This window comes from Nipponia nippon, unplaced genomic scaffold (genome assembly GCF_047370975.1).
Source record: "Nipponia nippon isolate SJK-2023a ecotype South Korea unplaced genomic scaffold, ASM4737097v1 scaffold_15, whole genome shotgun sequence".
Taxonomy (NCBI): Eukaryota; Metazoa; Chordata; class Aves; order Pelecaniformes; family Threskiornithidae; genus Nipponia; species Nipponia nippon.
The window spans coordinates 4,378,755-4,393,547 of NW_028262331.1; the positions used below are offsets into that span (position 1 = coordinate 4,378,755).

The 14,793-nt window shown below is 48.2% G+C and overlaps 2 protein-coding genes across 4 annotated transcripts; one reads left to right on the forward strand and one right to left on the reverse strand.

Annotated features, from left to right (window-relative positions):
* Positions 1-409: 409 nt before the first annotated feature.
* RPAIN (RPA interacting protein) lies at positions 410-3,510 on the reverse strand. 2 transcript variants are annotated; one of them, XM_087751455.1, is made up of 7 exons: positions 3,379-3,510; positions 2,974-3,162; positions 2,327-2,390; positions 1,701-1,815; positions 1,423-1,486; positions 1,171-1,305; positions 410-629 (listed from the first exon to the last, which is right to left on the reverse strand). In XM_087751455.1, the coding sequence occupies exons 1-7, from the start codon at positions 3,454-3,456 to the stop codon at positions 600-602; spliced, it is 675 nt and encodes a 224-aa protein (XP_087607581.1). In that variant the 5' UTR covers positions 3,457-3,510; the 3' UTR covers positions 410-599. The 2 variants fall into 2 exon arrangements, with proteins under 2 accessions (XP_087607581.1, XP_087607580.1); XM_087751454.1 differs by having other exon boundaries at positions 410-1,305.
* A 23-nt stretch (positions 3,511-3,533) lies between these two features.
* On the forward strand, positions 3,534-13,722 carry NUP88 (nucleoporin 88). Of its 2 annotated transcripts, XM_087751435.1 has the most exons (17): positions 3,535-3,833; positions 4,168-4,337; positions 4,796-4,921; positions 5,137-5,223; positions 5,866-6,042; positions 7,036-7,219; positions 7,660-7,810; positions 8,476-8,574; positions 8,725-8,815; positions 9,638-9,739; positions 10,461-10,619; positions 11,066-11,191; positions 11,762-11,827; positions 12,072-12,152; positions 12,495-12,621; positions 13,009-13,127; positions 13,496-13,722. In XM_087751435.1, the coding sequence occupies exons 1-17, from the start codon at positions 3,597-3,599 to the stop codon at positions 13,557-13,559; spliced, it is 2,166 nt and encodes a 721-aa protein (XP_087607561.1). In that variant the 5' UTR covers positions 3,535-3,596; the 3' UTR covers positions 13,560-13,722. The 2 variants fall into 2 exon arrangements, with proteins under 2 accessions (XP_087607562.1, XP_087607561.1); XM_087751436.1 differs by lacking the exon at positions 5,137-5,223 and having other exon boundaries at positions 3,534-3,833.
* Positions 13,723-14,793: the final 1,071 nt, after the last annotated feature.

The window sequence follows — 14,793 nt, forward strand, 5'->3', positions numbered from 1 at the left end:
TCTGGCAGCACAGCCGTGCCTGTCGGAGGAAGGCTGCTGGCCAGGCGGTGCTAATTACGAATGTGTATCTCGTTCTAGAAGCCCTGGCTGGCTGTGTGTTAGGGAAGAGAATTCAGGGTCCTAAATACTGTGTTAGAGGAGCTGTTTTAAAAACAAAAAGGATGTGCCGTCATAACCTATTATATCAATGTTAACGTAGCTGCTTTAGGAAAATACCGCAGGGAGGCTGTAGGGCTTCGGTTCCCACAGAGCGGCTGGGGATGCTGCTGCAGGGCGGCCGCCGCCTGCTCACACCCGTGTCTCCAGTTGTGACCTGAAGCTCACACTGAGTTTAAACAGAAACCAAAGCTGAAGGCCAGTGTGAGCCGAGATCACCGACGCGTTGCGAAGGACCACACAAAGGCTGACATAAACTAAGTGTATTTATTTCGAAACGTGTACTGTGCCATCAAAAGTGCAGGTCAAGGCCGTACTACTGCCTTTTCAAGTAGCCTTTTGGCACAGCAGTTACAAGTATATACATAAAAACACTAGCAGCTCTGGGGGGTTTTCAGTCTTGAAGCCCTTCCAGTCAAAAAGCAGCAGCCGAATCAACTTACTTACAGGAGAATCGCCCAGGAGTCACAGACCTTGACAAAAGGCAAGTGGAACAGAGAAGCTATAGCAACGTATAAAATCAACGTTCAAAACTATTTGAAATGCTCTGCTCCTAACACTGTCCTCAGCGCGTAGGTGCACACGGTGATTCTACGTAAGCAGCAAAGCTAAGAACTTGCTAGCTCTGGCTTGAGCCAAAGGGACGGTGCGCGTTTTCGAAGAGGTATGGGCGAGCCTTCCGAGGAGGCTTAAACTGAAGTAATTTTTAAAACTTTTCTTCATGAACCACTTCCCAGAACAGACGCGCCACACAAGACTTGGAAGTCGGCGGCTAAGGTGTGAGAAAGGTACGGCCCTGAGCTTGCCAGGGCAAAGACTCCCTTAATCCAGCAGTTAGGGTGAGTTGTGTAATTTGGCTCCTCCTTCTACAGTTACTGGTGGTCAAAAGTAAAACCATTTCCAAGGAAGTTTGTGGAAAAACAGCAACAGAAACCCCTGGCATCCACGGACTTGTGGTTTCTGCCCGTGTAATTGAGAAGCAGATGCCAGCAGGAGCTCAACACGCAGACTCACCGGGCAGCTCATGAGAAGGCTGGCCTCCTCCTCCATTCCGCTGGTCACTGTGAACTCTGGGTTGTGAAAGCACCTGTGACTGTGCTCTGTGACAGTGTTTTCTAGAAGCGACCGTAGCTTCTCTTCTGTCATACCCTGAGAAAAACGGGGTTAAAAGAAATCTTAGGCTTAGGTTGCTGTCTGTAGCTTGAAAATGCCTTGTTGCAGTAGGCCTGGGCAGCGACAGCTAACACACCGCTCAGCGCAGCTCACCTGCGTGCTGATGTATAATCCACACTGGCAGAAAACAAAGTGACTCCTGACGGTCAGGTTATTCCTAGGAAGAGCGTACAATGAGCATCATCACAACCACCTGAACAAAGGTAGATTTTAGCAAAAAACCTTAGATTTAGGAGCTCATTGCTCAGGGTTTTTTCGATGAAATTAACAGTAACAGCAGCCTCTGTTTGCCCGCTGCTTTTGCCTGTTTCTAAGCCCAAACTGCTGTAAGAGAGCGGAGAGCCTCGTTCCAATGCCAAGGGCTTTCTTACTTTCTACACACGGGGCAGATGACCTTGTCGCTGGCATCCAAGCCATCAAGCATCGCGTTGAGACATTCTTCATCAAACTGCAGACTGCGCTCGTACTCTTCGATAACCAACTGTTCTGCAAGGACACAGCAAAACACCCTCGGGCATCTGTCACGAACTGAAGGCAAAGCAGCACAGGCGAAGCTGCTGGGCAGACAGAGGCCGGGGCAGCCACTAGTTTCTGAACTTTTCTTTCTTTGGATCAGATTTCTACACTTGATGAAATCATTCCTGTTAATCCAGTTTTTCCTATGGCTCAGTCTTTAGCCGGTCTCAAGTGGGTGAGTTTCCACTTTAGAAACATTCTGAACTGATTTATAGGGGTTCCTACAGCCCCCAGGCACCTCAGTCCTGTTTCCCTGGTCTCTCTTAGTAGCTTCTCACAGACCTTAAAATGCCACTTAAAGACTTAAAACTGTCAAAAAGGCTCTCAATGCATCAGAGAGGCTGCAGAGATTTCTAAGGAGGCTCTGCTGTGTCACGTGGCCTACAAGAGCCAAGGAGCGCAGCCTCAGCGAGTCTGGATGACTGGGAAGTCAGGACTATTACAAATCAAGTAAGAGTCACAAAACGTGTCAAGAAATTACCTTGCAAGATCAACTCCTGTTGGATCTCTTCCAGTACTGCGAGCTCATCGGGGTCCTCCAGCACCTGAAAGGCACATCAGGCAGTGAGCAGTCAGTAGCCACTCTGGCTACTTTCTCACTTAGCCTCCAGCACCTGACTGAGCTGTCACGGCGACGTAAATTCACCCTGCTTATTCTGTCTGGTAAATCTCTGTACGTGCAGAAGCATGCACTGCGGAAAGCGACCTGTACTATAGCCACCTGCGCAAAGCCGGCCACAACGGATCAGGACACAGCCTCTCCAGAACCTGCTTTTTAAAATATTAAGGTTTTAGTCCCGTTCCCAGGAGCGGTCAGTGACAGACCAGCTGTGAAACCCGCAGATGAGGAACCTGCCCTCTGCCGTGATTCACACGCAGTTTGTGAAGGAAATAAGGGAGTTTCTCCCTCCGCGGGCCCAAAGGCGAGCAAGCACTTTCGCAGCACAGCACCCCGCACCGGGTGCAGAAGTGGGAAACCCAGACGCTCCGAGTTTTGCCAGCTCCGACCAGCGAGAGACTGAAGTTACAGCCGCGCAGAGCTGCATTCGATGCGCCGGCATTGGACGGGCAGCGCGTTGATGCGGGGGCGCCGGGGAACGTCAGCCCGAGGGCACGGTAGGTACTGACCTGCTCCAGGGCCCGCTCCCCGCCGAGGGCCGGCGGGCTCCCCGCCGCGGCCCGCAGCGCCTGCCACTCCTGCTCCATCACCTCCTGCACCAGCAGCGCGCCCCTGGCCGGCCCGCACGCCCGCTCCCCGGCCTGGCGGTACCGGTCCAGCAGCTTGGCCCGGCTGCTCCTCAGCCTCTCCATGCAGCGCTGGGAGGGAACAGACCACACGGAGCCCGTTAGTGCCGCGCTGGGCGGGGAGAGGCGGCCCGGAGGGGTTGCCCGGGAGCGGGGTGACAGCTCCCGCCGCGGGCTGGCCCCCAGCGGCGGCGCCGGGCCCTCGCCAAGGGGACTGGGGAAGGGGCCCGGGGAGGCGAAGCGGGGCCACAGGAGCGGGCGGAGCCCCCCGCCCCGGCCCCCACTCACACGGCGGTAGGTCTCCTTCCAGGGCGGCGCGGCCGGGCCCTTGTAGCGGGCGCGGTGTCGCCGGAGCGGAGCCTCCATCGCCCGCCGGGAGCCGCGGGGCGCCGCCGCCGCGGGGCACGCCGGGAAATGTAGTCCCGGCGCGGAGGGGGTGGTGCGGCCCGTCCGATTGGCGGCGCGGCGGGTGACGCCGAGGTCGCGCGGCGGCGGCGGCGGCGGCGATGGCGGGCGAGTGGGGCCCGGCGGAGCAGTGGCGGGCGGCCCTGCCGCAGCACGCCGTGCTGAGCCGCCTCCGCGAGCGCGCTCCCGCCACCGCCGCGCGGCCGCCGCTCATCCGCAACCTCCTCTTCGGCCTCGACGGCGACCTCCTCCTCTGGGACGGCGAGGGCAGCGCACTCCACGCCATCGGCCTCCGCCGCCTCGGCGGGCCCGACTCCGCCGGGCTCAGCCGTTACCAGGTGGGGCCCGGCCCTGAGGCGGCGCCGAGCGGGGCCGGCGGGCGGTTGTGAGGGGGGGCCGTTAGCGGTCGGGGGGGGGCCGTGACGGGAGCGGGGCTGGGGGGGGCCGGGCCCCGAAGGCCCCCGGCCGGGCAGTTACCCTCCAGCCCGCTCTCGGTGGGCCTTTCCTCAGGGAAGGCCCTCGCCTTTGCGCTTGGCCCTGGCTGGAAGCAAGTTTTCCCCTCGTTCTGCACCTGGTAGCCGTTGTGTGAATCACCGTCCAAAGTAAAGATGTGCCATACTTCCGTGAGTGCTTTTGACGGCTTGCGCCTAACTGTAATATTTGTCTTTTCAGACCCTTATCTGCATAAACCCACCCCTTTTTGAGGTTTATCAGACGCTGTTAAGCCCCACGCAGCATCATGTGGCGCTCATCGGTACGAAGGGGCTCATGGTGCTGGAGCTGCCTAAACGCTGGGGGAAGAATTCGGAGTTTGAAGGTGGGAAATCCACGGTGAACTGTAGGTGGGTGAGACCTCAGGCGGTTAACGCCATCCTCGTCCTGCCCTCCTTCCTCGACAGCCTCCCCTCTCTTGGGGCCACACGAATACGGAAGGCATTGGTTGTATTGGGGTTGCAGGGACAACGGCAAATGAAGTTATTTTGGCTCAGGGACTTGCTGATTGTCAAGTGACCCAAATAAACGACCTTCTAAACTTGTTGCAAATGCTGAGGAGCAAGGTGCTCCTCTGCAGTATTTTCTAGTCTTTCTGGGGTCTTTTAGCTGTGGTAGCTAAAAGCATGTGTCCAGATGGAAATAACAAAGGGCTTCAAGTTAAAGCTGTCCCTCCAACTTTAAGAATAGTACAGCTAATGGCTTTGAAACCTTTTAATTGGATCTTTAGCTCCTCTTGCCTCCACTTCCCTTTAGAAGTAACTGCTGTGTTTCTTGTAACCATGCATATTCCCACTCTGTATTTCAGCACTATTCCTATTGCGGAAAGGTTCTTCACAAGCTCAACATCTCTGACTTTAAAGCATGCTGCCTGGTATCCCTGTGAGACGTTAGAGCCCCATGTTGTGCTCTTGACTTCAGATAACACTATAAGGTAAAACCTATTTGTAGTTGATTATCTAAGTTGGTTTTTTTTCCTAGCCAGTCTGATTTTTCACTAGATATTTGTGTCCTGCCATTCTTACCAGGATTACCAATAAAAAATAGGATGGGGGAAACTTTGGACTGATCCCGTTTGATGTTCCTGCATCAGCAGGGACGTGCGACACTGCCAGCTGAACAAACACTGCTGCTCTTTCTTTTCTCTAGGTTTTACAGTCTGAAGGTGCCTCACACGCCCATCAAAGTGATTACTCTTTCAGACACCGAGGAGGAGACTCTTACAATCAAAAAAGGGTTTGTGCAGCTTCCCGTATTTTGAAATGGTTTTGACAAAATAAGCTCTGTATTCTTATTTGTGTTTTTAATCAATAAGTGATAAATCTACCTGAAAATCTGATGTGATTTTTTTTCATGGACTTCTTCAGAGCTAGGACTTCTTCCTAGCACAGTAACTGCACTTTTTTTCTTTTTTCCCATCCTTCTAAAAGAAAGCGGTAACGAACTGCACAGTCAAGTGTTTGTCAGAGCAGTCATTTGAAAAATGCACGTTGTCTTTAAGATGGGGCTAAGAAGGGCTTTTTGAGAGGGGAATGCAGAAAACAGATGATCTTTTTATTTCCCTCTCAGCCTGGTTGGAAAGGAAAAACTTGAGGGTCTCTACTAGTCAAGTCGCAGACTGCGGAGTACCCGGGAAATACCAATACCCCCTCCTCGTTTATCCTGTGAAAGGGGCCTGGGTGGTGGGTGCATTGCAGAAATGTGGTGCCATAAGAAGGACGTTACTTGCATGCTTTTGCTGCTGAAAATAGCATATGTCAAAGGACTGATGGACGGGTGTGGAGCAGTAATTTGTCAGCACATGCCGATGGACCTGGTTAAACACACGCGTTCTCACAATGGCTGCTGACTTCAGGTCATGTTCTGACTTGTCCCTAGGAGAGCCTATACAGCATCGCTGGGAGAGACCGCGGTGGCATTTGACTTCGGCCCGCTAGTGCCGGTCCCAAAGAACATTCTTGGACAGCGAGGGAGCGAAGAAGTGTTGGCCTACCCGCTTTACATTTTATATGAAAATGGAGAGACATTCCTCACGTATATCAGCCTGCTCCAGAGGTAGGCTTGCACTCATCCCGGGGTGTCATGGGGCGCTTGTACGTTTGTACGATGTTAGGGCTGGAGAGCCATCTCTCAGCTTGGCTGGGACTCTGTAATGGAGGCTGGGCTGAGTTTTATTGTATCGCAGCCTGTTTTATCTCTTTGTGGCAGTGCTAATAGACTGAAATCCAAGAATAGTGTGTCATCCTTTTTTCATCTAGATGTTAAGGGTGCAGTTTGCACTGCTGAGAATCCACTGTCCGTTGTTTACAATCAGCAATTTGAAATGAAGCCACTGGACTGTTACAAGATCAGCGGCTCCAAGGCTGTTAGGTGTATTCTGGGGCCTTCACTTCACAGCGCAGACACTCTTAGCTTTGGATGAGGCTGAAAGAGCCAGTGGTATCTTAGGAAAAGAAATATTTTAAGGTCATAGAAGAAAGATTTGCAGGCATGTTTCGTAATGAAAGGTCAAGAATATGAATCAAGAATACAAACACAATACAAGAAAAAATTCACTTCAGAAAACTGAGAAGATGGTGGAAAACTTCCAAGTCAGATCTAGTGTAACTGAATATTAAAACGTGTGGTATTTAGGTTAGAAACAGCACTGTTTGCCTCTGCATGAGAAACGATGCAGCTTTCAGCAGACCCTGTCTGTGCGCAATGAAATAGGCTTAGTCCTTCGGAAGCTCTACCTAGAGAAGTGCCAGGCTACAAAACGCTGCTGGTAAAGTGCTTTATTAAGCAAGAAAACAGTTAAGTGATAAAGATAATTTGTGCGATCGCCAGCCAGTAGGTGTAGTGCAGACTCGTAATCTGCAGAAGTCTGGGTTGCTACTGTCTAATGGAAGTTAAACAGAACTCCAAACCATTGGGTTTTGGGTGGGTTTTTTTTTATTTATTATTATTATATTTATTTTGTAGTTATTGCCCAACAAACTCCTGCAGGCAGCCATGGGGAACTCTCCTTCCACCCCTTGTGTTGTGAACACATCTTCTTTATTCCAGCACTGGGAATCTTGGCAAGCTGCTTGGCCCTCTGCCCATGCACCCTGCTGCAGAAGATAACTACGGCTACGATGCCTGTGCTGTCCTTTGCCTGCCTTGCATTCCAAACATCCTGGTGATTGCCACTGAGTCGGGAATGCTTTATCACTGCGTGGTACTGGATGGAGAAGAGGATGATGAGCAGGTACCTTGTCTTGGTTTTTTTCTGTATGTATTTTTGTTTCTTTAGTCAAAGCTCCTGGCTGCAAGGTGGCAGGCTGCCCGGAAGGGAATGCCGCGTGCCAAAGCTGCATTCTTTTATAATGAGGTAGTGAGTCTTCCTCCTATTGCAGCCAGTCCCCGTGATTCGCTGGTGCTTTTATTTTACATGTCAGTTCTGTGTATCCTACAGGTATATCAGTTTTTGGTAAAACTTACTATGAACTATTTTAAAGAGGATCTTCTAAGAGGGAACGATGTTTCTGAGAGAAACTTATTTTTAAGTAAAAAAAGAGACACTTGAACTACTTTCCCTAACAAACAATTAATACTCTTGTCTATGTTATGTAACTCTTTCTTGATGTTGTTTGTGTTGGCATTTCTATTTAAATGATGTCTGACAGAAGAATTCAATCCTCTTTACAGTCCGAAAAGTCATGGGACCCAAGATCTGATCTTATTCCTTCCCTGTATGTGTTTGAATGTGTTGAACTGGAACTTGCACTGAAACTGGCATCAGGAGATGAAGAAGAGCCCCTGGAGTCTGATTTCTCTTGCCCAATCAAATTGCATCGAGGTAGGGCTGTCATCTCTCAGCGTGGCTGTTGGCTTTTACTTGCTTTATTTCATGAATTTAGGATTGAGCTATTTACAAATTATCATTGGTGTCAGCAAGTGGTATTAGAATAAGGATTTGCCTGATGTCTTCAATAAGAAAAGAGCAAGCCTGGGAGGTTACATATGGCCACATGATACTAAATTCTTTCAGCTGCAGATTATAAAGTGGAAGTTGTTGCATCTGTGATGACCAACGTATGTAGGCAAGTGCCGAGGGATGGTGATCCCGAAGGAAGAACTGGTATCTGCTCATTAGACTGTCCGATGTAGTTGTGAGGCCGGAGGTTGGGTAGGACAAAGTGTTTGGGGCTTTCTGAACAAGCAGCTTGGCAGAATGCTGGTCTGCTGGCTTTAACTGATCTTCTCTTTAGTCTATGGGTGTGGTGCGATAGGAACCGTTCAAAACAATTCATCAGGTATTTCAAGGGTAATTGTATTTTATGCCGAACTCTAATAACGTGGCTAACGCATCTAGCTCAAGTTTTGGATGGGGACCAGTTAGTACTTGCAACAAGATGCTAATGCTGACTGGGCATAAGTTGATACGCATGTTCAACAATGCAGTTTAAAGGATGAGCTTTTCTCAGTTCAGTGCCTTCTACATTTTTGCTGTTTAAATTTCAGATCCAAAATGTCCCTCTCGATACCACTGCACACACGAAGCTGGTGTCCATAGTGTGGGGTTGACGTGGATCAATAAACTGCACAAATTCCTTGGTTCAGGTGAGTGGCGAGACTCTATTGCGTTTAGAGGGAAGAGATCGCTATCCGAACACCTACATTTTGTAGTACCAGGTTGGTGGATGCGGGTAATACCCAGAATCCCCTACCCTGCAATGTGAATCTCATGCATTGTGACACATCTCTTTGTAGATGAAGAAGACAAAGACAGTTTACAAGAGCTGGGAGCAGAACAGAAGTGCTTTGTTGAACATATTCTTTGTACCAAACCATTGCCATGCAGGTAAGAACCAAACCTTTTCTATTGCTTCCAAATCAGTGAGTTGCTATGGAAAATATTTATGATTTGCCCTCTTTTGCTGCATTCTTGCTATTAGAAATAATGAAGTCAGTTCAACACAATGCAAATAAGCCATCTGTGCATCAGGACTCTTAACGCACAATGAGGGAAGTAAGCTAAATTCCTGTGTTGCTGTCTGAAAATCATCTATCAAATCAGCAGAAATTTTCACTTCCATTTACCTGACCCAGGACAGCTCTGAGGCTTGATTTAGCTCAGTCTTGAATGCTGACACGTTCCTCTTAACCACTTGTTAAAGATCAAGCAACGTAATATTTATGTCTGCTTTTATAAGGCCTAATAATTTCTATAGAAGGCTATGTATTAAGCATAATGAAAACACAAAAAACCATGTTTATTAAGAGGCATTAGTCATCTAAGCTAGCACAGACGGTGACTCTCCAGTGGCGTTAGTTGTTACCTGGGAGAGGGCACGCGGAGCACCCGTGCTCCCTCCGGAGGAGGTCTGTGCCTTGCACGAGAAGTGGGTAACGTTGCCTGGGCCACAGCCGATTTTTGCTTCTGTTTCGCAGTGAAGGTCTGCAAGTGCTCCCTCTCCCAGGATGGGCGAGTTCATCCTGGGACATCTGACTGCCAGTCAGATTGTGCGGTATGAGAAGAGTTATTCTGCAGGACTCATTCCAGGCAGCGGTTCTTGGGCCGATTGCTATAGCGAGAGCTTTTCCAAAAGAGTGAACTCGCACAACACCTTCAGGAATAAAGAACTTTTTTGACTGGGTAATTCTTGTGTTTTCTTCCCTTCAGGCAACCTGCTCCGATTAGAGGATTTTGGATCGTTTCTGACATCCTGGGGCCCACAATGATCTGCATCACAAACACCTACGAGTGTATTACAAGGCCTCTCTTGTACGTGGTTCTTAATTGGTTTGAGATCCATGACCCTTGCATGAAAAGGATCTTTTTTGTATTATTGTATTATTTTGTATTATTTTGATCCTTTTACCGCAGACTTCTGCACCTCTTGTGACCCACAATGAAGTTTGCCTTCTGGCTGAGCACTTAAGCATTATTATAGTGGTTATTTACTAGTAGGGGACATAATTAATCTGTATCACTTTTAATGAGTATTAGGACAAGAGTTTCATCAAAAGGTTCTTGACATTACTGTTGGGTTTTATCCTTCATTTTTGTAATGAGGGAATCCGCAAATCAGAAATTTTTTTGCAGACTAGTATAGAGATTCTTAATGGGCACCACGGTTATGTTTGCATGAAAGGGGAAAAAAAAGTGAGTTCTTAAATTGCTTTAGGCTGCTTTGAAAAGCAAGGTCATTCTGCCATTTGAGTGCTTGCTTGCCTTGGTACAGAACCTTCTTCTTAAGTAAAAGGATATTGATGATTCTCGCTAGTTTCAGCTGTGGCCAAACAGAAAGATGTGGGGATGTGAGCTCCACCAGCCTTGTCTAGAGCTGGAGTTACCACATAATAATTGAAATATTTTCTCTTGGAACACTTCTGATTTACTGCTGTAATACATTAATTCCACACTTTAACTACCGTTTAAACTCTGACGTAGTTTAAATTTTTCTGGTTTAAACTGTGTTCTCCCATTGGATGTTCTTTGGTAGAAGTACAGTCCATCCTGCATCCCCTCCCCTGCTGTGCACCAGGGAAGACAAAGACGTTGCTGTTTCCCCTCTCCGTATCCTGGCTGAGTCACAGCATTCCTTTGAGAAGCATATCCGAAGCATCCTGCAGCGCAGTTCTGCCAATCCCTTGCTTCTGAAGTAAGTAAATACGTTTTCCTAGGGGACCTGAAGAGGGAATACTGTCAGGAATACTGTGCGTGCATCAGCTCCCGGCTGAACAGCAGTAATGGGGCGCAGCTCCTGCAGTCTGCTCGTGCCTCTGTCCGAACAGGGATGGCATCAAACCAAGTAACAACGTCGGCTGGGAGCGGGGGCTCCTTGCTCCAGTCCCCTGCTCAAAGCAGGGCTGACCGCAGCTGCTGAGGTTGCTCATTGCTTGTCCCACTGGGTTTTGAGTATCTTAAGAAACCTTGGGATTTCCTCTCATAAGAAAAACGATTTATAGCAAAGAGATTTAATTACAGTCCCTCACTTCCGTAACTGACCCCCCCGGAGCCCTTCCCGTAACCGCTGTTAAGTGGTTTAGCCCTTCCAAGGAACATGTTAGAGTACGATTGCAAAAACCTGTCTCGTATATTCTGAAGGTCTGCTGATAAAGATGCTGCTCCGCCCCCTGAAGAATGCCTTCAGCTTCTTAGCAGAGCCACACAAGTGTTCAGAGAGGAATATATACTCAAACAAGATCTGGCAAAAGAGGAAATTCAGCAAAGGTAAGGAAAAAAACCCTCATAAATAACTGCTGTACAATGTCTCTGTGAAACGACATCACTAACTGCCAAGCTCTCCTCCGCGGGACTAACCCTTGTTATGAGAGAAGGGTACTCAGGTAAGACTAACGGAGTACCAGAACTGAAGACTGAGTTACCAGGGAAAGCAGGGGTGATGTAATGCGTGATCTCCATAGTGGCTCAGAGGGGAAAGAAAAAAAAAAAAAAGGCACACGCACAGACAGAGAACACTTCTCTCTTGCTGCTGTCAGTCTGCCTGTGCCTGTGGGTGGCAGGAAGCCCCTTGACCTCCGCAATAATCCTGACAAAGCTGCTAAAAGGAAACTTGCATTAAATAAGTCTCTGCTGCTTCAAATTATAGTTATTTATATTATAAAGTTAGGACGAAGTGGAAGAGTTTGTTCTCACCACTGCCCATTTTTCAGCGTCTTTAGTTCTTTGTACTCCCAGGAGCATCACTCACTCCCGTCACATTTTCTGTGTGGCCTAAATCCTGATTCAGCTGGATTGCTGTAGTGGGCACTTTGATTTGATGTATGTATTTATTTTAAGAGTGAAGCTGCTGTGGGGACAGAAGAAGAAACAACTGGAAGATCTTAATTACTGTCGAGAGGAAAGGTGAGTATAACCTGTCTGCTTTTATCAAGTCAAACCTCAGGAATGACGGATCTTTGTACAAAAAGTACTTTATGCGGGGTCCTGTGTGAGACGAGTGAGAAGGGGAAGCGTTTCCAGCTGTAATTAAGCACCTAGGTTCACTCCCTGCTCCAGCTGGCTTTTTCAGGCTCCTTGTCCTGTTCCCACATACAAACCGCCTTGCATGTCAACCTAAAGTAAACAAACATTTCTCACTTGCATAAAGGAAAAGTCTGCGGGAAATGGCGGAGCGCTTGGCTGACAAGTATGAGGAAGCCAAAGAGAAGCAAGAAGATATTATGAACAGGTGAGTGCAAACTAGGCTCTGTTTCATCATGGATCGCTTGCTGTTGTATAGAAGTTTGCAAGTGAGGCAGAACAGACCGGGCAGGATGCGCCACCCTGGTTTGTTAGAAGACCGGGCTTCTGAAATTCTCCCTGGGGGCTTGGTGGTGATTTTTCAGTACTCCTGCAGGCCCAGGCTGAGGCGGCTTGCTGCTCAGAAACAGTGTGAGCCTGGCGGGAAGAGGAAAGTAACATCCTGAGCCCCTGAGACTCAGGAAGAGTGACAGAAGTGCGAGAGTGTTGGTGTCTTAGCGTAACCGGTCTAGTACATCAGTTAATTCAGCAACCTTTCTTGTACATGAAGGATGAAGAAAGTACTTCGGAGTTTCCACTCTCAGCTTCCTGTTCTGTCAGACAGTGAAAAAGATATGAAGAAAGAGTTGCAGACAATACACGACCAGCTGCAGCACTTGAGCAACGCTATCAGACAGGTGAGTAACGAATTAGCTGGCTGGGAGGTTACTGGCAACATCTCACACCTGATGACTGCTGATAAAATACTGTCCTTCCCCTAGAGCAACTTTGTACTTTTGTCAAATGAGCAACAACATACTAAAATAACTTCTGACCCTTGTTAGTAACAGAGACAGAACCTCTGCAACTCCATATGAACCCTAAGGAAGCCTACACACCTTCCTCAGCCTTAGCACCGGCTTTCTCTTCTCTTTGTGAGAGGAAGCGCACAAAAGCAAGATTTTATGCCCAAAAGAATTGGAATTTATTCCAGTATGACACACCAGTTTGTGGCTATGACAAGCTTTCACTTTGGCAGGCAGTACCAACGCTGACCGGGGTCTTCTTTTTGTATGTGACTTTAGGTTAAAATGAAAAAGGAATACCAGCAGAAAAAGATGGAAAAGGGTACCAGCCCCCGAAAACCCAGCATCACCCTCAGTGCCTACCAGAGCAAGTGCATCCAAACCGTCCTGAAAGAAGAGTAAGTTAAAGCTTGGCTCCTGCAGGGTTCAAGCCCTGGCACTTAGATAAGCGATTCTCTTCAGGTTTCTAGGCTATAATTTAAGCTCTGTGCTGCATGAGGGGCTGCCTGATGCACGCTGGCGCTTGGAGAGATGGTCTGAAGCGCAAAGCGTGCCAGCCTGTGACAGCAGCACTGGCCATCTTACGCCACTATTAAAGCGGCTGTAGTTTAGGTCTCCTTTTTGCCCAGGGATCTTTTGGCAGCCTGCATCCAGCCTGTCATTAACAAAATGACTCTCCTTCTGCCATAGGAAGTAGCTTCCTTCCCGATTAGTCTCGAGCAAAAATGACTCTCAGCCTTTTGACTTGAATTTATTTTTCTTGAAGGGGAGAACACATAAGGGAGATGGTAAAACAGATCAATGACATCAGAAGCCACGTGAACTTCTAACACCTCCACGGCGAAGACCCTACACTGAAAGGCTGGATGAGCTTTAGTTTTTCCTGTTATTTCCCTGTGTATATTTAACATTTGTATGTTGAACAATATGCCTTTTACTTATTATTTTGTAAAGTTGGACTGTCAAATAAAATACTTTTGATAAGACTCCTCACACGCTGTGGGTTTTTTTGCTTTTCTCCCGGGAAGGAGACAGCGCAGCAGGTATTTTAAACCGTAAGTCCGTTACGGTGCAGTACTTACAGCTAGCTCGGCGCGGGGGGGAGGTTTTGCTGCTTCCTTCAGAAAGCGGCCTGGGGTTATCTGGGAGACGGCTTCTACCCTGGGTCCATGGCACGGTTACTGCGGGGCAGCCTGCGGCAGAAGGCAGAGTAGAGAGACCAGAGAAGCGCACACACTTCAGCAGCTTTTCTTTTTTTTAATTTGGAACACTTTCTTCATAAAGGACACACCTTCAATACAGTTAACAAATGGTTACACTTGAATCCTGGAGACAGCAGAATTCTACATCCACAATTGCACAGGACACCAATGGCTTGGTTCACCGGAATGCAGTATTAACTTCCAAACACTCAGTTTGCCTTTGCCAAAAGGTGGCTCCGGAGTCCGTCTTGACATTAAAAGGCCAATTATTTATCTGCTGTAGACAAACCTTAGTGGACAATAAATAATTGTTGTCCCCGCCCCCCGCCCCTTAGAAAAGGTGACATGGTCAAGCTCAGTTTTGAAAAGTAGTACTGCACTGCTACAAAAGTGGCACAGTAAGAGGTGCCAAAGTAAAGCTGTAAGGAAAGGAGGGCTGTTATCACCTGTTGGGCAACGAGGTTACCAGACATGCTGCAAGAACACTTCTTTTTGTACAGATTTAAGACTATACAAGTTTAGGAATGCATACAAAACTCGATCTCGTCCCTTTTACGCTCTACGTGAACGGAATCCAGTTTTCTAATCCACGCGCCCTGTATCGTAGCTGACCCGCCAGGTTAGGAGTAGCGCCTGTCAAGAATCTCTTACTAAGCGAGGAGAACTTACCACCGTACTCAAATCAAGCTCCAGAACGCCAAGAACTAGAGGGAAGAGCGGCTGTTTTATGAGCCATACCACCGCAATCCATCCTCTGAGTATCTACACCAAGAGCTTTTACTACACTTACTTAATTTACAGTCTTTTAAATTTGCTCTGCAAATTTGGCACACTTTTTTTTTTTTTTAAAGGTCCCTTCAAA

Coding starts and splice junctions, on each gene's coding strand:
- RPAIN (XM_087751454.1), bottom strand. CDS start 3,456: ATGGAGGCTCCGCTCCGGCGACACCGCGCCCGCTACAAGGGCCCGGCC. Junction 2,391..2,973: donor GGGAGCGGGCCCTGGAGCAG/GTCAGTACCTAC, acceptor TGTGCCTTTCAG/GTGCTGGAGGACCCCGATGA. Junction 1,816..2,326: donor ACAGGAGTTGATCTTGCAAG/GTAATTTCTTGA, acceptor GTGTCCTTGCAG/AACAGTTGGTTATCGAAGAG.
- NUP88 (XM_087751435.1), top strand. CDS start 3,597: ATGGCGGGCGAGTGGGGCCCGGCGGAGCAGTGGCGGGCGGCCCTGCCG. Junction 8,816..9,637: donor ACCAAACCATTGCCATGCAG/GTAAGAACCAAA, acceptor TCTTCCCTTCAG/GCAACCTGCTCCGATTAGAG. Junction 12,153..12,494: donor CAAGAAGATATTATGAACAG/GTGAGTGCAAAC, acceptor TTGTACATGAAG/GATGAAGAAAGTACTTCGGA.